Below are 27,337 nucleotides of genomic sequence, written 5' to 3' on the forward strand. Positions count from 1 at the left end.
GAGTCCACTCTTGTATATAATAAATTAGACTCTCATACAATCATTGAGTTATATATGCATGTACGTTGATGTAAGGATAGAATGTAGCCAAACAATATGTCCATAGTTTTCCGAAAGAGACTCATAAATAGAAATAGCGAATCTGTCCCCTCTCTTCCTTTCAAACAGTATTGCTAATACTTAGATATCGATGAAAATTTGTCAAAGATGCTGTAAAAATAAACGAGCGACCATAAACCAATTTTCAAAAAAATATGGCAGCTGGAGCTAAGTTCTTACTACCAGATAAATAGTACACAATGTTTTGTAGGATGTAGTTTGCTTAGCTGGACTATGGAGAAATTCTGTTCCTTTGATATTAAAATCTGAAAAATCCTGACATCAGCTGTAAGTTTCCACTGAAAGAGTGATAATGAAGTTCCCTAGAGGGAAAACATATAGAGGAAACAATTTAAGATCATTTCAGACAGTCTTGAAACTTCGGTAAATATCTGCTAAACATTAAATGGAAATCCCTTAACCAAAAACTCAGATGTGAGGAGAGGGAGAAAGGAGTGAATTCTTGGAGGAGCTTTCAGCCCTCAAAATATTCCACAAGGCACTAGAACTGTTGGTGCAACATATTTCAAGAAAACTTGATATAGGTGCAGGAGTGGCTGTGTGGTAAGTAGCTTCCTTACCAACCACATGGTTCCGGGTTCAGTCCCACTGCGTGGCAGCTTCGGCAAGTGTCTTCTACTATATCCTCGGGCAGACCAAAGCCTTGTGAGTGGATTTGGTAGACGGAAACTGAAAGAAGCCCGTCGTATATATGTATGTATATATGTATGTGTGTGTTTGTGTGTCTGCGTTTGTCCTCCCAACATCGCTTGACAACCGATGCTGGTGTGTTTACGTCCCCGTAACTTAGCGGTTCAGCAAAATAGACCGACAGAATAAGTACTGGGCTTCCAAAGAATAAGTACTGGAGGTCGATATGATTCGACTAAAGGTGGTGCTCCAGCATGGCCACAGTCAAATGACTGAAACAAGTAAAAGCGTAAAGAGAGAGTATAGGAACAGTCTGCATGCGAACAAAAAGTTAGTGTATGTTTCCCGAAAACACAAGAATGGCACCAATGTAGATAATTTCGTGGCTGTTGCATTGCCTCGCATTTTGAAGGTTATGCTTTTTCAGAACAAAAGCAGGAAATGACTACTAAACATGTGCTGAACATTAGAGACATCGAGATGAGATCAAAATATATATATCTGTGCTATTGTATTACTTATGCAATCTCCAGCATGCACTCAATGGGTTCGCTGACGACTGTTGCAAAGCAGGAGTAAGAATTAGTATTACTATGACTAAAACATTAGTCCTCTCAGGAAAGTCTTCTCAGTGCACTCTGCATGTTAGTGGAACATCAGAGAGCCAAGTGGATTTCAAGTAATTCCGAGCCATATTCACGAGTGATGTTTTGTTTTGTTTTGTTCCTTCTCGAGCCATGCCTGGCTCATAAGGGCCAGTGTCCTGGTTTCTTGGCGTATAGGTTCCCCACCTGGATGGGACGCCGGTCCATCGCAGGTGAGCTGCAAGATGCAGGAGGAAAGAGTGAGAGAAAGTTGTGGCAAAAGAGTCAGCAGAAGTTTCGTCATTACCTTCTGCCGGAGCCGCGTGGAGCTTAGGTGTTTCGCTCATAAACACACACATCGCCCGGTCTGAGATTCTAACCCGCGATCCCTCGACCGCGAATCCGCTGCTCTAACCACTAGGCCATTTGCCTCCACTCATGAGTGATGGGAAACAGGAGACTGAATTGGATGCTAGAATTGCTAATGCTAGTACAGTAATGCGCCAGCTCCAGCATTCGATCTTCAGAAAAGGCAAAACTAGGAAAGAAGCTGAACTTGTTATCTTCAATTTAGTTTTCGTGCCCATCGTCATCTATGGTTATAAATATTAGGCAATGACCGAAAGATCACCCATGTTGTCTTCTAGACACTACCTTCGTATGCAAAATAGGTCATTGCTAAAACAATGTGCAATCCCTTCCATAATAAGGACTGATTTGGAACAAACATTATATCTGATATGGAATACATTTATATATTCCAATACAAGGAACGTTGTGCAGGACAGAAAACTAAAATGTTTGGACTGGTGTGAGGATTCTTTACCCAGTTGATGTAAATATTTCATTGAAAATTAGTGAGAAAAATAAGCATTTAAGATCAACTGCTCCAACCTACATATTCTTAGCCCAGATTATGCTTTTGCATTGGTGTCTATAAAATTATATATTCGACATGCATACAATATTACTAAGTATTCTATTAAAGGTTTAATAAAAAAAACTAGGGAAGCCTGAGATTTTTCAACCGAAGAAAGACAACATTTAACACGCATTCTTCAAATTCAATCAATAAGTGGAACAGTGAAAATACATAAGATCCTTAAAATTTGACATACAACTGTTAATTTGTTATGTAAGCGATGGATCATTGCGTTCTAGTTAAAAACCAATCCCTGTTATATGAAAATACCCCAGAGAATTACAAAAAGGAAATACACAACTATAGGCGTAGGAGTGGCTGTGTGGTAAGTAGCTTGCTTACCGACCACATGGTTCAGGGTTCAGTCCCACTACGTGGCACCTTGGGCAAGTGTCTTCTACTATAGCCTCGGGCCAACCAAAGCCTTGTGAGTGGATTTGGTAGACGGAAACTGAAAGAAGCCCGTCGTATATATATGTATATATATATATGTATATATATTTATATGTGTGTGTGCGTATGTGTTTGTGTGTCTGTGTTTGTCCTCCCAACATCGCTCGACAACCGATGGTGGTGTGTTTGCGTCCCCGTAACTTAGCAGTTCGGCAAAAGAGACCGATAGAATAAGTACTAGGCTTCCAAAGAATAAGTCCTGGGGTCGATTTGCTCGACTAAAGGTGGTGCTCCAGCATGGTCACAGTCAAATGATAGAAACAAGTAAAAGAGTAAAGAGTAACTAGCAAACCTGCTTTTCAGGAGCATTCTATCGATGTCTTCATTTAGAAACCATTTTCGCCATCGACCACCTGAAGAAGAAAAGTTAAGGAATACTTTGCAAAGGTAATCACCAAGAAGGCTGTCGTGCCCACTATAACTCGTCGGAAGCGAGTCTGCAACCACGTGATTCGGTATATTAATTAGAACATTTTAATTGTTGCAATTAAGGAAGAACGAAACTGACATATTGTCGATATTTTTGCTGACTCACATGTGATGCGTCATGTTTTTCTACAAGTAGCAAACGACCACAGGATATGTTTTATGTTTTTCTTAATTAAATTATATTATTTTTGGTAAACAAATATTTGTAGGAAATTTATTACAATACGACGATGGTAAACAGGATATGGTTATTATTATGCTCAGCATGAAATTGCATAGCTTTAAATACGCAGACAGCTTTTTTCAAAAAACGATTAACAAATATCTTAATTGACAAATCAAACAGTAATTTAATTATGTCCATTATGTTTCATGCGACAAAAGTTGCCTCGGTTGTTGTTGTTGTTGTTGTTGTTGTTGTTCTTCTTCTTCTTCTTCTTCTTCTTCTTCTTCTTCTTCTTCTTCTTCTTCTTCTTCTTCTTCTTCTTCTTCTTCTTCTTCTTCTTCTTCTTCTTCTTCTTCTTCTTAATAAAGCGGCAAAATGGCAGATTCTTTGCACGCCGGGCAAAATCCTGAGCGGCATTTGGTCCGTCTTTACGTTCCGAGTTCAAATTCAGCCTAGGTTGACTTTGCCTTTCATCAAATTCGGGGGTCGATAAAAAAGAGTGCCAGTTGAGCACTGGGGTTGACGTAATCGACTTAGCCCGCCATCCCAAAATTGCTGGCCTTGTGCCAAAATTTTAAATCATCATCACCACCACCACCATCACCATCATCTTCATCATCATCATCGTTATTATTTTCATATACACACAACAGATTAGACTGTTGGAAAAGAAAAAGTCCTAACATCGGGCTACAACAAATAACCTTAGATGCCAAGATCCCTCCTAAGTATCCCAGCTGTCCCTAATAACACTGTTTTCTGGAGTTTTACGAGTCTCTTTGGAAAATTCCTCCCTTGATATCAACTTTCCCTAAGACTGTCACCTGCGTAGAGATCTGCTTTCCATTTCTTACATTGTGTGTAAATACGAAAGTAGCAAAAAATCACATTCTGTTGTCAATGAAGCTTGCAATTTGCAAAGGAACTTGGAATTAACCATGAAATAGATGAAGAACCCGAAACCACTGCTGCAAAACAAGCAAAACGGATCAAGCAGACTGCGAAAAAGAACGGGCAGAAAGAAATTGAGGAGAGATGGAACCAGAAACCTCTGCATGGACAGTATATACCTCGAAGTCGAAATGCTGATGTATACCGAAAAATAACCCATCAGTGGCTGAAAGCAGAGACTGAAAGTTTCATATTGGCGGCACAAGATCAAAGCTTGCTTACAAAAAACTAACAGGCTAACGTTCTTCTAAATGGTTCTGCCCCTAAATGCAGATTCTGCGACACATTTGACGAAACAATAGACCATCTCGTCTCGGGATATCCTGTGTAGACACCAAACGAATACAAATATCGTCACGATAGTATTTACATTGGAAAATATGTAAACTATAAAATCAGAACTCCTGCCTACTGGCGTGAACATCATCCTGAGCCAGTCGTTGAAGGTAGAAATGGCAATATCTTCTGGGATTTTCCTGTGAACACTGACAGAACGATCCAGGCTAATCGACCAGACATTATTATTAAAGTCTGAGAAGAAAATACTTGTAGACTAATAGATGTAAGTGTTCCCCGAAAAAATATATCTGTAAATGAATTTGACAAATTAAGTAAATACAAAGGGCTTGGAAATTGAAATACAAAAGATGTGGCATCTTAAAGCGAGAACTGTTCCTGTTATTGTGGATGCCCTAGGTATGATAAAAAGGGATGTCAGAAGCATCTAGATAAAATCTCAGGAGAACCATGTGTCAGAGAAATCCAAAAGATTGTGCTGACAAGTACTGACCAGATCCTTAGAAGACCCTATCCATTTAAATGTCTGTGCTGTATTACATGAAGATATTTTGCTACTGCCCTGACACTTCTCCCCAAGCTTTCGGTCATACTGCAACATCTCTTATCCTTAACTCACCCCAGGACGCTGGGCGCGTCTCGGCAAGTGATTGTGACTAACATGCAGATTAAAAGTTAAAAAAAGTTATTATTATTATTATTAATTATTATTATTATTATTATTATTATTATTATTATTAAGTGAGAGAGCAGTTCATGCCATCAAAGTGACACTGGGGTAAAATATACGAAGCCCAATATACCCATCATGACTACCCGTCTGATAAGGGTACACCAGGCACATGCATTACAACCATATGTGCGCGACATGGTGATCTCATATCAAGATAAACAGCACATGACCTTGCAGGTGGGGCCCAGTTAGAATTTTCTTCAGGTTGAGTAGCCCATCCCGCTCAAACGGTCCCTGAATAAGGGTTGTTTAAGGATGTTGAAAGAACCACCCATGTTTCCAGAAGTGAATTATCCAAACCCCAAAGAATTCCTGTCAACACATGGCTATGATGCTCCCCCACTACTTCTGCTCGTGATCAGAGATGCACATATCGTCAGCCACTGAGGGACATGCTCAACTGGTTAAGGTCAAACAACTGACAAGCAAATCTGTGGTATTGAGCAGAATATTTGCTGTAGCCCATCTTTTATACCAAGACAAAACAATGTACATGATAACACTACCAATCAGTTAAGATCAGAAGCCATGAGAGCCACTGCCTGGTACTGCATCAGGGCATTTATTATTATTATTATTACTATTATTATTATTATTACTATTATTACTATTATTATTATTATTATTATTATTATTATTATTATTATTATTATTATTATTATTATTATTATTATTATTTTTATTATTATGTTTGACTTTTGCTTTGTATTTGTACAAGTTGGCTCCAAGTCTCACCCAAAGACCTCAAGAGACAACAAGTTAGAAGTTCATGCTTGTGTTATGCCTTAGGTGTCATATATTTGGTTTTGTACATAGTATTCTTCTTGAGAATGGTTAAGAAAAGATAAGAAAATAATGAGTGCTCTTTATGTTGTTGTTATTGTTGTTATTATTATTATTGTTGTTGTTGTTGTTACTTCTACTTTTGATATGTAAAACTACATGTATTTTAATGCCATAATCACATAGTCCTTCGTATTCAGATTCTCCTCAGAGTGTTGGTTTTTGATTGATCTTTATCTCTCATTCTCTCCCCCTTTCTCTCTTTCTATTTCTCTCTTTGTTTGTCTCTCCCCCATCCCTTCAGATAGAACTGAGGTTTGATTCTGGCCAGTATTGCGACCGTGTAACAAGATCTTTAGTTTCTCTCTCTCTCTCTCTCTCTCTCTCTCTCTCTCTCTCTCTACCTGAAAGATAAATGTTCAAATTGTTAAGATTTCTCTTCTACTCGTGATTCTTGACTAGAAATAACGAACCAAAGTTTTCGTTAGATTCGTCGACCCAGCGGAGTAGCTTTTGATTGAGGAGATACACGACGAGGTCGACACACAGTGATGTCTTCAAGTACCCTTACACCATGGAATCGCGGGTGTTATGAACGCACATTGTCCAAAGAGGAGAGTAGCTCTCCGAGGACGAAAAACAACAGCGACCAGATATCCACGTTTGAATCTACCCAACCTATAAACAATGAATAGATACACAATATAGCATTTAATTAATATTTGCTGATTATCAGCATCCTACGATTTCCTCTGACTAATTGACATGTACTGATTTTCACTTACACACAGACACACAGACACAGACACACACATACATGCGTTTATATAAATATGTGTGTGTATATACATACATATATATATATATATATATATATATTATATATATATATATATATGTGTGTGTGAGTGTGTGTATGCGTGTATGTGTGTGTGTGAGAGAGAATGTGCAGATGTATATTTACATACATATATACACATTCACCCACTCATATGGCTCTGCGTCTATAGCGTATATTTACAAGTTATATATTATTTGACAGCTTCAGGATGTGTCTCCAAGCATCAACAGTACTCGAGATAATATATTCAAATATATTCAAAGAGGAAGATTTTTAGATTAATTATCGCCCTCAATGTTCTATGTGCAAATCTCACCAAAGTGGACTTTGTTTCCATCCATCCGGAGTCGATAATATAAAGTACCAGTCAAGTACTGAGTTTGATTTCATCGACTAAAGCCTTCCTTAAAATTGTGGCCTCATGCCTATGTTAGAAAAAGGGGGATCTTTTCGGTCTGAACGGCAGTTTTTTCAAGTACTGAGTTTGATTTCATCGACTAAAGCCTTCCTTAAAATTGTGGCCTCGTGCCTATGTTAGAAAACGGGGATCTTTTCGGTCTGAACGGCAGTTTTTTCTAGCGGTGTCATATGAAATTGTCATCCATTATTATGACCCTAGTATCAATCTATTGCATTTCAATCTGTTTTAGGGTTAGGGTTAGGGTTAGGGGTGGGGGAAGGGTATCTTTCTTTCTTCACAAATGTAAATAAACCCAATCTGTTTCTTAAACGAGGGACATATTCATACGGCACAGAATGTTTTTTTTACCTCAATGGACGTCAGTGATTGGTTGAAATTGCAGAAATTGAAGAAAAAAACAACAAATATCTTACAAACTATAGAATTTTCTCAAGAAAGCCAAGAGAAAAAGATGTTTTATAAACACATTCTATCAGTATACGAAGTTTAAACTTTTTTAGTTACCTAAAAATTATGTTAAAAACTGCCGTTCAAACCGAAAAGATCCGAAAACGGCATTATATGCTTTCCACTAACAATAATCACAGCAATTCTAACTCAAGGATAACTACAATAAGTTCAAACGGTCCTTCGTATCCCTCGGTTTACTGGGGCCTGGAAACTCTATGGCCACTGAACCTTCAGCTTATATAATCTAATAAAAGATCCACGTGTTTACCATGTTCAACGTAGGTATCATTGTAGCATTCCTTAACTTTCAGCCAATCTTAGTATATAGTGAAGCGGAGAGTTCACAGAAAAGTTAGATTTAGTTTAATTGTTGTGAGGAATGGTGACTTTAATGTTTCAAGCCCTTACACTTCATCTGAGAGTGAGGAGGCGACAGAAGTAGCTGTGCTACATCTTTCGCTGCTAATGAATGAAGGTCTTGTAAGGGAAGAATAGTGACGTCGGGAATATGGGAGAAGCTCAGAGAAAAAGGAGAGAGGAAAAGAGTGAAAGTGATGTGGGGGTGGAGTCGTATGAGAGATTCAGGAGTCAAGTGAGGGTGAATGAAAGAAAAGGGAAGGTGGAATTGTAGAGTTTCGGTAGAAAGGGCGGAGCTCGCGTAAAGATGAAAGGATAAAACTGGGTGAAGGAATTGGAGTCAAAGACACACCGCACCGAGGAATCTATTTGAGTAAAAAGGTTCCAATAATAATTATTTTACTAGTAAACACGCGCTAAATAGCTTTATATACTGGCATACACTTTGATATTTATATGTATATATATATATATATATATATATAATATATATATATATATATATATATATATATACACATATATATATATTTGTATATTTTGTTTCTCTCCTTGTTTTCTGTGTCCATGTCTGTAGAAGAGCGTAGGCTCGAAACGTAAAAGACTTTTTCTATTCCTGAGCGTTATACTAATACATCTGTTTGTTTTGTACACCACCTGTCTTCGTCTTTTGTTGTTTTTTTGGTAAACTCTCCGTATATATATATATGCATATATACATACATATAGGTACATACCTACATATATATGATATGTATGCATATATACATACATATATGTACATACCTACATATATATGTATATATACATGTGCCTATATGGGTACAGGACATCCCAAAAAACGTTGAACACAATGAGAAACGAAAACATAAAAACAAAAACAGAGAAACGAGACATACAACATAAACAATATTCCCCTTCTTCAGTTGTCCCTGTTTCATCAACTCCACGTTTCGAAGGCAAGGACTATATATATATATATATATATATATATATATATATATATATATATATATATATATATATATATATATATATATATAGCTATATTAAATCTCTGACCGAGATATAAACAGTAGCAGTGCGGAATCGTAACAAATAATTGCCAACCAAATGTGGCATCCCATACAGCACAGAGCTACTGACGTTTATAGCCCCAGGAAAACATCTCTTCCAGCTGGCTAACGACGTACATTCTGTGTCCGATTAGTATTTGAGAGGGGAGGTCATCGCTCCAATGTATAGCCTTACGTGATACACACGGACTCGAGTTTCTGGGTGGTTGCCCGTCCTCAGCATGTGTTAATCACCAGTTAGTGATGAAAGCTCACTCCACTCGCAAAATACTATATGCTGGAAAAGGCAAAAGTATTTTGAGTGGAGTGAGTGTTTTCAATATTACACGCACACTCACACACACACACACATACACACACACATACACACACACACGCGCGCGCGCGCGCGCGCGCACACACACACATATAAAATTGATCTTTTCGGTTTGAACGGCAGTTTTTTCTAGCGGTGTCATATGAAATTGTCACCCATAATTATGACCCTAGTATCGATCTATTACATTTCAATCTCTTTTAGAGTTAGGGTTAGGGTTAGGGTTAGGGGTAGGGGGAAGGGTATCTTTTTTCTTCACAAATGTAAATAAACCCAATCTGTTTTTTAAACGAGGGACATATTCATACGGCACAGAATGTTTTCACCTCAATAGACGTCACTGATTGGTTGAAATTGCAGAAATTGAAGAAAAAAAAAACAAATATCTTACAAACTATAGAAGTTTCTCAATAAAGCCAAGAGAAAAAGATGTTTTTATAAACACATTCTACCAGTATACGAAGTTTAAAATTTTTTAGTTACCTAGAAATTATGTTAAAAACTGCCGTTCAAACCGAAAAGATCCGATAGAGTCAAGAAGAAGGAGTACGGTTGAACAGTTATTTTTTTAATCACTACAAATGTCTCCATACAACAATAGTTCTTCATATATACAGGTATTTGATTATGCGAACGATTACCTTATAAGGAAATCCAATTCTATTCCTTCAAGTGATACTTTTGTTTCTTGTGTTATTATGAGTATTCATTATGAAAGTCCAGATTGGTATTCTTTGGAGTTTACTCTACGGATTATCTTCAACAGTAACTTAGCAGTTCAGCAAAAGACTGATAGAATAAGTAGCAGGCTTTAAAAAATTAGTCCTGGGGTTGATTCCATTCGACTAAAGATTCTTCAAGGTGGTGTCCCATCATGGCCAGAATCTAATGATAGCCACCCAGTCAACGGCGATACCCTCAACTGTATTAATAGCATTTACAGTATTCTGTGCATTCGTGGTGTCATCCAGAGGCACTATCTGCTTTCTTTGGTAAGATCTCTCTCGATCTGGGAGATGGTACGTCTGCTGCTTTCAACCCAATAAACATAGTCCTCTCTTGGCTGTGGCTGCAACAATCTAAGGAATGGCAAGTAGCGCACGAATACTGGTGCTGTTTCCATCAAGAGGCATTCCACGAACTTCATTGTTTATGCTGTACATGAGGAATACGCAGATTTCAGTATATTTGTTGTCCTTTAACTGGTAACCAGCAGAAAAGATACATCATTGAATGGTCTCATTACGAGGAAGACATAATTGGAGACAGCAACCGTTTTTGACACTGCAGGCATTACTACAATTAAGTTCAGCTTCAACGAGGGAGAAAATATTTGGTTTATTTCTCCTGGTAATCCGGACGGTTCCGTTGCTGAGAAACAGGCTGCTGATCTGGTTGTTTGCTGTAAAGTAGATGAGGTCACCATAAACTGTGGGAACATTGAATGGTAGCAGTTCCTGTTTGATGGCGATCCGTGACACATTCGAACCATCCAAGTTGGCTGACATCAACGAAGAGTTAGTCGTATAATAAATCTTCTCCGGTTTCTGGTCGATTGTGTAAGATATGTGTTCCACTTGAATAATCTTTGTAATCTTCTGGCTGCCCCCACACGATGAGTACCTAAACCTAGACTCGGATATTTGCTAATTCTAAGGGTGAGCGAGTTCTGTATTGTACTCTACGTCCCTAACAGAATATACCTTACATACATACATACATACATACATACATATATATATATATAATATATATATATATATATATATATATATACACACTGTACCTTTTAATCTTTTACTTGTTTCAGTCATTACTGTATATATATATATATATTATATATATATATATATATAATATATATATATATATATATATATTATAATAATAATAATATAATAATAATAATAATAATAATAAAATAATAATATTAGGGAGTAAATCCAATTTACAGGGAAAAAATTAGATTTAAGATTAAATCAAATTTCACAGTATAAATATAAATTAAATTAGAGATAAAACCACTATTAGGCAAATCAAACAGTGAAAAACATAAACCAAAACATAAAAATAAATATAATTAATATAATATACAAAATATATAAAATATAAAATTTAAGATATAAATTATTTAAATTTAAAATGTTTAATTTATATTTATAAATTTTTATATTTTTTTAATATTTTTAAAATTTAAAATTTATAAATTTTTAAACTTTTAAACTTTTAATTTTTTTAAATATATATAACTATCAAAAAGTATTAAAAAGTTTAATATAAGATAATAAGTAATACCACTTATTATCTTATATTGAGCTTTTTAATACTTTTTGATAGTTATATATATTAAAAAATATATATATTAATATATATATATATATAGTTTTTGTATCGTCTTCGTTTTGCGTTCTTGTCCCAGTTGTATTTTTTTACATATACATATGTACACATATATATATATATATATATATATATATATATATATATATATATATATTAAAAAAAAATTTTAAGTTTAAAAGTTTAAAAATTTATAAATTTAAAATCGAAAAAATATTTAAAAAATATAAAAAATTATAAATATAAATTAAAAATTTTAAATTTAAATAATCTAAATTTTAAATTTAAATAATTTAAATTTTAAATTTTATATTTTATATATTTTGTATATTATATTATATTTATTTTTATGTATTGGTTTATGTTTTTCATTGTTTGATTTGCCTAATAGTGGTTTTATCTCTAATTTAATTTATATATATATATATATATATATATATATATATATTATATATATATATATATATATGCACACACACACACACACACCACACACACACACACACACACACACACATCTATGTATGTATGTATGTATGTATGTATGTATGTATGTATGTATGTATGGTCAACAGATGAGATCCAGAGATTTTCGGCACAGAAAACACTTAGTAGCACTCAAATGATTCAAACGTAGACTGCGATGTCTTTACTAGGAACCAATTCCGCGGAGTAAAGAGCACAGCCATTGTTTTTCTCTTCGCTGCGTGACAGAATGGAAAAGCCTATAAAAAATACGCATATATGACTTACTGTCTTGACTGTGGTAATTATTATACTATCCTTTTAATAATTACAGCCACAAGCACACCTTACTAATCAACTGTTAATACAGAGTGATGTCTATAGTTTACAGTTGCTATTCATTTTGTGCTGTTGCAATGTATTGGCTGAATCGTTAGGGTAACTGATAAAAGGCTCTGCGGTATTTAACGGTGACTCTCTACGCCCTGCGTTCAAATGCCGCCGATCGTTCACTTTCATCCATTTGAAGTCGATAAAATAAAGAACCAGTCAGATACTGGGACTATTTCATTGATTAAAGCTCTCCTTCCAAATTTCTGGCATTATGCCTATAGGGGAAAAACGTTTAATTATCCTTTATTGTGATAAGTGTTAATCTCAATAAATTTTCATTACCTGTATTTTCATTTGATCATGGATCTACCGGATGCATTCCTATTCTACTTTGATCCTTATACACTAATATCCGCAATTGGGGATTTTCCATAGCTTTTGCATTTCTCTGACCTCTTCCTCTCTGATGACGGGTTACTCAACCTATGGGATGATCCACACACTTGGCTATTCTAGAAATAGCTGTAAGAGTCTCTGTATATTTATATTCTCTATCTAAATTAAATATCTTCTTCAAGTAATGCCAAACAGTTTGCTTTTTCAATTTTACTTTTATCTTTTATCTGAATAAATTTATATATTTTCATGGACATTACTATTATTTCAATTTGTATTTTTTTTTCTTCACAGATATATTCAGCCGTTGTTCAAAGAAATACACCCATATCGTTCATATTACCGATGTAGAGAAGTCTGATGAAAACTGTTTTGCAACTACATTTAATATTGCAAGCATTCTTTTTTGAAGAATGTCTCTAAATATTGATTTTTCATTTTGAAGAAAGAAAATTCTCAGAGCAGGAAACGATAGCCTTGCCAGTTCTAAATTTGCTTCCCACAACCTTATTTATTCATCGCCAATCTCAACACTTGGCTAAAAATATATAAAATAAAGCCATGACCAAAAACAAAGTATTGAACGCTCATGTCCTTGCTGCTCTAGCCCCGGGGGCTAAAGTAAATTTCAAGACATTAGAAATTGCTGTTGCACCGGATCCGAACGCTGGAACACTTCTGTTAAACGTGGGAGGACAAATATTTGAGACATATCGTTCGACCCTCAACAAACACAATAATACAAATCTCTCTAATGAAATGTTTCTTCAGAAATTTTACCGAGAACGTCACAAAGACTATTTCTTTGATCGTGATCCTGTTTGTTTTCGCTCGATTTTGGAATACTTACGAACCGGTCAACTGCATCTACCGTCTAATGTATGTGGACCAGCATTGAAAAAGGAACTGGACTTCTGGGGAATCAGCGAAAATTTAATCGAAGGTTGCTGCTGGAACATATACGATTCTTGGAATAGTACGTATGAGTCGTTGCTGAGGTTCGACCGAGACCGAAAGGCGATGTTTGCAACAGATGAATTGGATATATCCCAAATGACATCTTTACAACGTTTTAAAAACACTTTGTGGAATATTCTAAGCAACCACAACTATTCTTTTCTCTCAAAGGTTTGTATGAAATTTTTCTCTCTACTCCTTTTTATTAACATCCATTTTATCTTCCATAGCTTCAGTTACCGTGCTTATAATATCGAAATAGAAATTGGATACGCCTATACGTTAGTTAAATTCAATCTGAAACCTCCGTTCTTTTCCTTGGGCAAAAATGTTTACTTCTGAGCTGTTCCTGGCTGCGGTGACTAACTCAGTCGATTAACAATAAGAACGTTTGGATAGAAATAGAAAAATCATTTGACGCTATTTGTCAAAATATACGAGACTCATAATTGCTGAAATATTACGATGAAACGATGAAATCATATGATTTCTTCCTTTTACGTTCTCAATATGGAATCAGATCGAGGCATCAACTGAATATAATCGTCATCAGATCGCCCCCTATCTAAACTGAAACGTCAACGTTTCCAAAAATTTCGATTTGTCTGTTACCGAAAAATAAAATGAGATATTTGGTATATGTCGTAGTAATTCCACCAAATATATATCAAGCAAACATTTGCTTCATATCCAGATTACACTAACAATCCATTAAAGGTTCACTTGAAATTATCAAGTTAATAATCTGGTCGTAAGATTTTAAAACAGAGATTAGCTTTGACAATAAAACTTGTTTAGAAATGCTGTTACTTTACTTAAGTATAAATGTTAATGAAATATTGGTTTCAAATTTTGACTCCACGACAGAAATTTTGGGACAGAAATTACATCGAACACCGACCCCCACCCAGTGCTCAACTGGTACTTATTTTATCGACTTCGAAAAGATGGAAGGTAAAGTCGACCTTGGCAGAATTTGAACTCAGAATTGACAGACGAAATACTAATGAAGTATTAGTGTAACTTTCTGCTGTTGTTATCCATAACGTTTAATCCAAATTCTAACCGTGACCATCCTGTCTTTCTGTATAATCTAGGATTGCAATGTGCAATGTATACTTCCTTGTCTATAAGACCGTAAGATATGGTTTGAAGGAAATTTGGTTAATGTTTTTAAGGATCTTTTCGGTTTGAACGGCAGATTTTTCTAGCGGTGTCATATGAAATTGTCACCCATAATTATGGCCCTAGTACCGATCTATTGCATTTCAATCTGTTTTAAGGTTAGGGTTAGTGTTAGGGGTGGGGGAAGGGTGTTTTTTTTCTTCACAAATGTAAATAAACCCAATCTGTTTCTTAAACGAGGGACATATCCATACGGCACAGAATGTTTATTACCTCAATAGACGTCAGTGATTGGTTGAAATTGCAGAAATTTAAGAAAAAAAAACAACAAATATCTTACAAACTATAGAATTTTCTCAATAAAGCCAAGAGAAAAAGATGTTTTATAAACACATTCTACCAGTATACGAAGTTTAAATTTTTTTATTTTCGTGGAAATCATTTTAAAAACTGCCGTTCAAACCGAAAAGATCCGTTTTTTAGCAGGTTAAGCAACCCCATGGAAATGTCCTCGTTGGTTTTCTATAAAACTCAAATCCCACCCTTCTTTATAACTCGAATATACAGTTACTCCAACAGTACTCCAACAGTTCAACCAGCTTAATTATAGATTATGATTTTCTGTTGTAGTATAGTTCTTTGTACTAAACTAAATATTAAAGGTAGAATTAATAAACTTAAAGGTGAAGTAGCTTATCACGGTCACCAGATCTCCAGAAACCGCGCATGTTTCATTTTCATAATAAAAACTTACAAACAATACATTTGTTCTTTTATATTTTCCTTCTTCAAAAATTGCTGCAAACGTCCACTGTTTCATTGACATTCGCCTGATTTTACTTTTAATTTTATTTATTAAATATAATTAATTATCGAAACTAGATTCATTCTCTTTGGACAATGTTATGTATATATAATTATGTTCATACATACATGCATACATACTTACATACACACTCACACACTCACACACACACACACACACACACACACACACACACGCGCACACACGCGCACACACTCACACACTCACACACTCACACACACACACACACACACACACACAACACACACGTACACGCACATATCAGCAGCCAGCCGGCACCCCCACTGATGAACTTATCTAAATTTACTTTAGTGAGCATTGTCATATGATTAAAAGATAAACTAGTACATCCGGTCTTTCAAAATGTGACCTCGTGTGTACCGTTGGCGATTTTTTTTTCCTCTGTCTTCCCTTCTCTGGATCTTTCCTTCTCCTATGTTTCCGACGAAGAACTCCGCTCGAAACGTTAAACCCTCTTTCTTTCCTTCTTTCCTGAGCGTCCAATAATACTATATTTGTTCCACGTTCTCGCGTTGTTGTGTTTTTTTTGTGCTTTCTTGTTTGGATTAACTTTATATATATATATATATATATAATATATATATATATGTGTGTGTGTGTGTGTGTGTGTGTGTGTATGTGTGTGTACAGTACGTCACTAACTGTGTAAACAACATGAAATACGTAAACAAACAAGTTAGATACGCAAACGAGAGGAAAAAATTAGAAAACAGGACAAGTAAACACAGAGAAACGACCCTTCATCAGTTTTGGGTTGCCTATCTACTCCTCATTTTGAGCATTCAACGACAATATGAGTCTTCAAAGACAGTTGCTCCCATAAATTCTAAAATAGATTTTAAGATTTATGGAGGGTCAAAGCTGGGAACAAAAACAGGACATACAAAGCGTACAAAGAAACCGAACGAAAACAAACATGGAGGGTCGTTAAACCAGAACGAGAGGGAAATGGTGAACGCTGGGAGAAATATTTTCTTTGAAGAGAGAAATGATAGGAGAGAAAAAGGAAAACGTCCAGTCCTTTCTCCCTTGTATGTCTCCACTGTCCTGGTTTTGTTCCCAACTTTCATTCTCCATAAATTCTATATATATATATATATATACTCTTTACTCTTTTACTCTTTTACTTGTTTCAGTCATTTGACTGCGGCCATGCTGGAGCACCGCCTTTAGTCGAGCAACTCGACCCCGGGACTTATTCTTTTGTAAGCCCAGTACTTATTCTATCGGTGACTTTTGCCGAACCGCTAAGTTACGGGGACGTAAACACACCAGCATCGGTTGTCAAGCAATGCTAGGGGTACAAACAAAGACACACATACATACACGCACATACATATATATACATATATACGACGGGCTTCTTTCAGTTTTCGTCTACCAAATCCACTCACAAGGCTTTGGTCGGCCCGAGGCTATAATAGAAGACACTTGCCCAAGGTGCCACGCAGTGGGACTGAACCCGGAACCATGTGGTTGGTAAGCAAGCTACTTACCACACAGCCGCCCCTAACTTGTTTGTTTACGTATTTCATGTTGTTTACACAGTTGGTGATCTGCTGAACACACATATATATACATTCATACATACATACATACATACATACATACATACATACATACATACATACATACATACATATATATATATATATATATATATATATATATATATTTTATTGTATCGCATTTAACTTTGTTTATATATTAATATATATATATATAAATTGAGATAGGGGTTGCAAATTCAACCCTCCATGGGATGGTTCAATAAAGTATGTGATTGGGTATTATCTGGTAGTTGATTAATGATTTAGATGTATTTCTACATTTTCTGATTTTGTATATATATATATATATATATATATATATATAACGGGAAGCTTTATGAAAATAAACAAAAGACGAAGGCAGGTGGAAAACAAACGAACAATTGTATTAGTATGGCGCTCAGGAAATATAAATAAAACAAGTCTTTAACGTTTCGAGCCTACGCTCTTCAACAGAAAGATACACAGAGAGAGAAAAACACAGAAAGAAGGAGAGAAAAAAAATGCGTGCAGTAGCTAACGAATCAACATGGCGATCTGATTTCGGCCAGAGGTCAAAGATCAAACATGAGACGCGAGAGCGAAATAAGGGGAGATAATAGGGTTGATAAAGGGTTGAGGGACCAGCTAAAAGTGCGTGGGAGGGGTCTGGATGTGTGTATGTATAGGGTTGGTGTATGTATTAGTATGTATAAGGGTGTGTGTGTGTGTGTGTGTGTGTGTATGAGAGAGTATTAGTGCGTAAGATTGGTCTGGACGTGCGTATGTATGGGGTTGGTGTATGTATTAGTATGTATTAGTACGTATTGGTATGTATAGGTGGTGTGTGTGTGTGTGAGAGAGTATAAGTGCGTATGCGGGGTCTGGACGTGTGTATGTATAGGGTTGGTGTAAGTATTAGTATGTATGGTATGTATTAGTACGTATATAGTATTAGTTGGTGTGTGTATTAGTATATATATATATATATATATATATATATATATATATATATATATATATAACATATATATATATATGTTAAAATACATATATTTAATCATATCAAAGGGAAATGGAATTTAATTGAATTAAAAACATTCAATCAAAATTACATTTTTTTGTGATCATAGAACTTAGCCGTTCTTTCTAATGCGTAGAATTCTATAAGTGGATTTTCTATGTGTTTAAATATACACTATATCGTATATATACATATACATACATACATATATATATATATATATATATATATTATTTATATTATTTATATTATTATTTAATTGAATACCACCCATCCATGTGTGTGTGTGTGTGTGTGTGTGGTGTATGTGTGTGTATGTGGGTGTGTGTGTGTGTGTGTGGTGTGTGTGTGTGTGCGTGCGTATAACTCGTATATTGCCGGTAAAGTGTATGCATTGAGAGCGTTGTTCAATGTCTGTATCCAATATAAAGTGAGCTGGACTCGGTGCGGGGAAAACAAATAATAACAATACTTCTTTCCGATTTTTGGTACAAGTCCAGCAATTTTAAGGGAGACCGTAAGTCGATTACACTGACTTCAGTGTTCAAATGGTATTTACTTTATCGCCCCCGAAAGGATGAAAGGCAACATTCATCTTGGTGGGATTTGAACTCAGAACGTAAAAAGTCCCTGAGAAATGCTGCTAAACATTTTATCCGAAGCGCTCACGATTCTGTCGACTCGACATCTGATACAATGTTATGGGAGGACAATGGACCCTTTTTTATGCACGGACAATGTCAAGCTGTACATTGCAGAAGACGAACATCTAGAAATACTGTTTATATAGACAGTACACAGATTTACAAGAGAAATATATACACGAGGCACAGGTGTAGCTCTGTGGCTCTGTGGTAACAAGCTTCCTTCCCAACCACATGGTTCCGGGTTCAGTCCCACAGCGTGGCACCTTGGGCAAGTGCTTCTACTATAACCTCGGGCCAACTAAAGCCTTATAAATGGATTTGATAGACGGAAACTGAAAGAAGCCCGTCGTATATGTATATATCTATGTATGTGAGTGTCTTTGTGCCTGTGTTTGTCCTCATCATTACGGTTTGACAACCGGTGTTGGTGTGTTTGCGTCTCTGTAACTTAGCGGTTCGGCAAAAGACACCGATAGAATACATATTAGGCTTAAGAAATAAGTCCTGGACTCGATTTGTTCGACTAAAACCCTTCAAGGCGGTGCTCCAGCATGGCCGCAGTCAAATGACTGAAACAAGTAAAAGAACAAAAGAATAAAAGAATGAGATTGTATTCTAAAAATGCACCGAGGCAACAAAAAGAAAATTAAGGACACTCATGTGCTAGATAAAAAGGTAAGAATAAGAGAATTCCCTAACAACGGACTGGATAGATTGCCAGACGTATAAATAAAGAAAAGAGTACGGAAGGAATATATTATAGAGCCATTAGTTTAACATTTATAGTAGATATTAATGCAAAAAGCAAGTAATAAGCATCAATAATCTAGCTGCCCCCACTAATAAGCTATAACGATAATATTCTTAATTGGACTAAATATAGTGACCGCATTTAGTATATATCACTCTGCATCTGATACAGAATACTACGATACGGACTCGAGAGACATGTTAAAAAATGACGTAAATGACGTGTCCGCTGAACCATGTATGTTATGTTAAACAACTGTGATAGAAGGTCACGCATACAAATCGGCCATCAAATGGTGCTCTAGTGTGGGAAAGTCAAATAGAACAGAATAACACCGAAATCAGATCAAGGCCTGGACGTCTATATGAATATGAGAATAGATATAAAAGATATCTGGTGTAACGTCTCAGTATTGTACAAGTATTTGCAGCTTCGATATTGCTGTCAAGGCCTTTCGCCAACTTTCTTGTTAATACTCTGACCAGAATATTTAACGGTGTTTTTAATTTTCTTTATTATTGCCCACAGTGGGGTTAAGCAAAGAAAGGACAAACAAAGGAATTAAGTCGATTACATCGACTCCAGTGCGTAACTGGTACTTATTTAATCGACCCCGAAAGGATGAAAGGCAAAGTCGACCTCGGCGGAATTTGAATATCAGAAACGTAACGGCAGACGAAATACCTATTTCTTTACTACCACAAGGGGCTAAAAACACATAGAGGACAAACAGGACAGACAAACGGATTAAGTCGATTACATCGACACCCCTGCGTAACTGGTACTTATTTAATCGACCAGAAAATGATGAAAGGCAAGTCGACCTCGGCGGAATTTGAATTCAGAACGTAAGGGCACGACGAAATACCTATTTCTTTACTACCCACAAAGGGCTAAACACATAGAGGACAAACAAGGACAGACAAACGGATTAAGTCGATTACATCGACCCCAGTGCGTAACTGGTACTTATTTAATCGACCCCGAAAGGATGAAAGGCAAAGTCGACCACTGGCGGAATTTGAACTCAGAACGTAGCGGCAGACGAAATAACTATTTCTTTACTACCCACAAGAGGGCTAAACACAAGAGGGGACAAACAAGGACAGACAAACGGATTAAGTCGATACATCGACCCCAGTACGTAACTGGTACTTATTTAATCGACCCCGAAATGAAAGGATGAAAGGCAAAGTCGACCTCGCGGAATTTGAACTCAGAACGTAACGGCAGACGAAATACCGCTAAGCAAGTATTTCGCCCGGCGTGCTAACGTTTCTGCCAGCTCGCCGCCAATTAATGTTATGAATCAGACGTTTTTTTTTCAGTTATATCTTGCTTGCTTCCTTTTTCAATAACAAATTTACTTTCCTATTGATTAGTTTGTAATGTCTACAGTCAGATAGCAAATGCGGAAGTGAAAGAATATTAGCACAAGTTGATTCTGGAGATATAGGTGGTATTGGCTCATGTAACATACAACATCAATCCGAATGTGACCAGAGAGCCAAACAGATTACTAAGTGAAAGCAACAAACTGAAACTTTTCAGTCAAATTAAATGAAAAAAATAAGAAAAGTTAGCATCTGAATGATTAGTTTATCAACAGAAATAAATATTGACAACCATATTTATCAATTCAAATATTTATTCCGGATCTTTTCGGTTTGAACGGCAGTTTTTTTCTAGCGGTGTCATGTGAAATTGTCACCCATTATTATGACCCTAGTATCGATCTATTGCATTTCAATCTGTTTTAGGGTTAGGGTTAGTTAGGTTTAAGGTTAGGGTTAGGGTTAGGGGTGGGGGGAAGGGTATCTTTTTTTCTTCACAAATGTAGATAAACCCAATCTGTTTCTTAAACGAGGGACATATTCATACGGCACAGAATGTTTTCACCTCAATAGACGTCATTGATTGATTGAAATTGCAGAAATTGAAGAAAAAACAACAAATATCTTACAAACTATAGAATTTTCTCAATAAAGCCAAGAGAAAAAGATGTTTTATAAACACATTCTACCAGTATACGAAGTTTAAATTTTTTTAATTACCTAGAAATTATGTTAAAAACTGCCGTTCAAACCGAAAAGGTCCAAAGTTAGAGTCTGAATGATTGGTTTATCAACAGAAATAAATACTGACAACCATATTTATCAATTCAAATATTTATTCAAAAATACATTCATACGTAACAGCGTTTATAGAGTACAGCAGTTTTCGAATGAGGATTAAGTCTGCTGCTTTATTTCAGTCAGAAGTATGTCCTTTGTAAATCTGTTATGTGTACAGAGAAACTTGACCTGTGAATCAATGCTGCAATAAGTTAGCAAAGTTAAGAGCTGACTTACATATTGTGACGAGCAATAAATTACTTGGCTGTATTTTGACAGTAACTGCTATTTTGTACTTATTTTTCAGTGGTCGTATTACAAAGAACTAGAGCTGATGCGTATCATATTTCTCTCGTATTTCTAGCCATTGAACAATATTACTTAATATTCAAAGGACATAATATAATACTAGGTTAATCGGGATAACGATCATTTCGCCTTTAGGAAGACAATAACATTTTATTAATGTCATCCTGTGGAAAGGTCAAAGTGAACATTTCGGTGGCTACATGCGCCCCCTTACCGAACATATCTCTCTACTCGTTACCTAACTTTAAATCAGTTCTCAATTGCCGAATGTCACACAATTGACACCGGAAACTTTTCATTGCTCCAACACCAACATTTTCAGCTATTTTTCACGAAAGAACAAACTTGAAACAATGAAGAAACGTGAATAGTAATAAACAACCCAGTTAGTGAAATTTCAGTATATTTTTTTAGAAAATAAAATGTAGAAAAGATCGAAAAATTACTATAAAGTATTAAGATCTCAACGCGATTAATTACCGAGGTGGGAGAAAAAGAGATAGACAGACAGACAGACAGACAGACATATAGATAGACAGACAGACAGACAGACAGACAGACAGACAGATAGATAGATAGATAGATAGATAGATAGATAGATAGATAGATAGATAGATAGATAGATAGATAGATAGAAAGCCAGATAGATAGATAGATAGATAGATAGATAGATAGATAGATAGATAGATAGATAGATAGATAGATAGATAGATAGATAGATATGTTTCTTTATTAGCCACACAGGGCTGCACACAGACAGGACAAATTACAAGGTAGAGCTTTTCTTTTGGGGGTAAAAAAAGGGGGGTTGGTTTTCGATCAAAAGGGATCGTAAAAGGAAAGAAAGAGGACAAAAGGGGGGGGGATAAAATTAAAAAAAAAAAGATAGATAGATAGAGAGAGAGAGAGGAGAGAGAGAGAGAGAGGCAGTCAGACAAAGAAAGAGTGAGACAGAAAGAGAGATAGAAGCAGGGAGAGAGAGAGTGAGAGAGAGAGAGACAGACAGACAGACAGGCAGACAGGCAGACAGAGAGGTATACGAAGTAGAGAACCGGTTATTAACTTGTTGCTGCTAGATGCTGGAAAGAGACGAAGTGTAGTAAAATAAAACATATGATGTCCCATTATATCACATATTCAAATGAATCAGTTCAGATGTCCCCATATAAAATTTCCTGGGGCTAAGTTCAAAGAGACGGGGGGAAGGGAGGGAGAGAGAGTGGGGGAGAGAGACAGAGAATGGTAAATGAAGTAGCGAACCAGTTGTTGACTTGGTGCTGCTAGACGTTGGGAAGAGGCTAAACTGGATTAGAATTAAACAAATGATGTCCCATTATGTCACATATTCAAATGAATCAGTTCAGATGTCCCCATATACAGAAGAATGGCAAAGTTTATTTGTAGAGTTGGAATTGAAGAAATGTATAGTGTATATGAGTGTTTATGAGTGCTGTTCTAGTGTGTGTGTGTGTGTGTGTGGTGTGTGTGTGTGTGTGTGTGTGTGTGTTTGTGTGTGTGTGTTTGTGTGTGTGTGCGTATAAATGCACGCGTGTGCATATGTATGTATGTATGTATGTATGTATGTATGTATGTATGTATGTATGTATGTGTGTGTGTATATGTATGTATGTATGTATCTATGAATGCATGCATGCATGCGTGTATGTATGTATGTCTGTATGTATGTATGTATGTATGTATGTATGTATGTATGTATGTATGTATGTATGTATGGCGAGCTGGCAGAATCGTTAGCACGCCGGGCGAAATGCTTAGCCGTATTTCGTCTGCCGTTACGTTCCGAGTTCAAATTCCGCCGAGTTCGACTTTGCCTTTCATCCTTTCGGGGTCGATAAATTAAGTACCAGTTACGCACTGGGTCGATATAATCGACTTAATCCGTTTGTCCCCTCTGTGTTTAGCCCCTTGTGGGTAGTAAAGAAATATGTATATATGTATGTATGTATAAATATATGTGTGTGTATCTGTACATGTATTTTGCCTTTATGCTCAGATCCCCCACCATCTGAGGCTATATCTCTATCAATGGTTGTTATTGTCTAAATACATTCATGTCCAACTTTTGGCTCTTCTTCGTCCACTTTCTCTCATAAGTTTCCCACACTCTTACACATCCCGCTTGCCTTAGCCCATCGTTTTCTCACCAGAAGTACCCCTCAACGTCAGTTTTTCTTCTCATTTCCTATTCTCTGACGAAGGATCAGAGCTACGAAACGTTAAATTTCACAGTGCCCACAAACCATGCGCGCGCGTGTATGCGTACGTTTATCCACGCGCTTACATAGATACATACATACATACATACATACATACATACATACATACATACATACATACATACATAACATCCTCCCACACATATATTTACACTTTGATAGCAATATTTTATTGCTTGTATTAGATTTTTTAAAATTCATGGTTAAGGTATTCGTTATTACAAAAAAATGTTGTTAAAACTTTTTTTGCTCACCAGGGAGTATATGTATATATACCCACTGATATATCTATCTATCTATCTATCTCTATCTATCTATCTATCTATCTATCTATATCTATTATCTATCTATCTATCTATCTATCTCTCTCTCTCTCTCTCTCTCTCTCTATATATATATATATATAGATATATATTATATATATATATATATATATAGATATTATATATATATAAGGGAAGGTTTACGAAAATAAACAAAAGACGAAGGCAGGTGGAGTACAAACAAACAAATGTATTAGTATGGCGCTCGGAATAGAAAATAGAACAAGTCTTTTACGTTTCGAGCCTACGCTCTTCGACAGAAAAATACACAGAAAAGAAACAAGGAGAGAAAAAATGCGTGTTGGAGCTAACGGTCTATCATATATATATATAAACTGTTGTGTCTAGGGAGAGTAATTTTCTTTTTGTGCCTTATAATGTAACACATTCACCGGCAAAATTTCCACTTATTTCTTATTTTTATTTTCCTAAAACTTTCGTTGCCTCTTGCAACCTTTTCCATAGTCTTGACTCTGTCCGTTATTTACGTTATTTACTTGCAAACCAATCCCAAAACGATATATATATATTATATATATTATATTATATATATATTATATATAAGAATATAATATACGTTCAAACACAAAAGAGATTCCCGAAGAATAGGATATCTGACTCGCTAGAAGAGCAGTTAAAACTCCAAGCCACCAATTGTTGTATATATAGCGAGTCAGATATCCTATTCTTCGGGTATCTCTTTTGTGTTTGAACGTACACTGTATTCTTCTTTGAATTATATATAGTCTATTAACTAATTTTTTTCTTTCTCGCTAGACCACTGGTAACTAAGAATTTTTCTATGAATATTCTTGCTACCCTAAGATTTTAATTAATATATATATATATATGTGTGTGCATGGTATGGTGCAACATTTGTATAGATGTATAGCATCTAATTATATTAATTATGCATGCCTTGGCATTACCTAAGGTAATGACATAGTAATACATTTTAACCGAGTCTGTTATAATAAATGCATATATCAATACAAGCCCCAATATTCGTAACAGGACTTGACCAACGAAGAAAGTACTGGATACCTCCAAACGTTAACATATATACGTGTCTGAACGTGATACAGACCATATATATATATATATATATATATATAGTTGTCAGTATGTATGCACACGCAAGTCTTTCTATCTATATACATACATACATACATACATACATACATACATACATACATGTACACACACACACCTATATTTCTATGGGAAGTTATATATATATAACGCAATTAAGTATTAATCGCAAAGGTTACTCAATACTTCTAGTAGAGTACATGCTTATCAAACTTTTATACAAGGACGACAGATTTATTTATATATTTGTGTGTGTGTGTGTTGGGGAGGGGGGTACATACATATAAGCTCATATGCACGCACACTCAAACACACACATGTATATAATCATGTAGGCATCATGTTTTAGACATTTGCACAGTAATATGTAAATGTGCAAAGACCTAGTATTTCTTAACAGCAGATTTATTACTCTCCCAGAGATATCGAATTTCTGCTTTACTTAAGTTATTCTGAGTGCGTGCGTGAGTATATGTGTGTGTGCGTGAGAAAGTGCGCGCGCGCGTGCGTATGTATATATGCATGTATGTATGTATGTATGTATGTATGTATGTATGTATGTATGTCAGTATATGTATGTGTTTATCATTAGCGTTCTTTTTAGTCTTTCAGTCTGTCTGTATGTATATTTAATACGCATTTTAAATATATATATATAGACATTTGTAGATGTATGTGCATATTTATAATTATGTATATGATATGTATACATAATATATATATATATATATACATAAATACATATATATATATTATATAATATTATATATATATATATACTATATATACATATTATATATATATATATATATATATATATATATATATATCTATATACTATATATATATCTATATATATATATATATAATCTATATATATATATTTCATATGTATATATTATATATTATATATAAATAAATATATATATATATATATATATATATATATACTATATATATATATATATATATATATATACCGGAGTAAACACATATATGTGAAACAAGGTGGAAAAAAGAGTACTCTCAAATACCAAGGGTAGAGTAATATGTTTTATTTAAAAGCAGCAGAAATCCAATAAAACTGTTCTTCGGAGTTTCATGTTCCAGTTCGTCGGACAGTTTTTTTTAAAAAAATGTCCGACAAAAACTGTCCGACGAACGGGAACGTGAAACTACGAGTAACAGGTTTTATTGGATTTCTGCTGCTTTTAAATAAAGTATATATATATATATATTGTACGTATGTGATTGCATGCCATTTTTGTTTATAGTTGCTTGTTTCTCACCGCTTCGCTTTGTTTTGTTTACGTTCCTGC

The 27,337-nt window shown here is 35.3% G+C and overlaps 1 protein-coding gene across 5 annotated transcripts in view; it reads left to right on the plus strand.

The window, feature by feature from the left end:
* The window catches only part of LOC115219798 (potassium voltage-gated channel protein Shaw-like), a 56,192-nt gene that overhangs the window by 21,662 nt on the left and 7,193 nt on the right, over positions 1–27,337 (plus strand). For all 5 annotated transcript variants that reach the window (XM_036509500.1, XM_036509499.1, XM_036509498.1 and 2 more), the window contains one exon: positions 13,358–14,191. In XM_036509500.1, coding sequence (XP_036365393.1) covers positions 13,625–14,191 — 567 coding nt within the window. In that variant the 5' untranslated portion in view covers positions 13,358–13,624. The remainder of the gene's footprint in view (positions 1–13,357; positions 14,192–27,337) is intronic.

The sequence above is a fragment of the Octopus sinensis genome, linkage group LG15, assembly GCF_006345805.1.
Source record: "Octopus sinensis linkage group LG15, ASM634580v1, whole genome shotgun sequence".
Classification (NCBI taxonomy): Eukaryota; Metazoa; Mollusca; class Cephalopoda; order Octopoda; family Octopodidae; genus Octopus; species Octopus sinensis.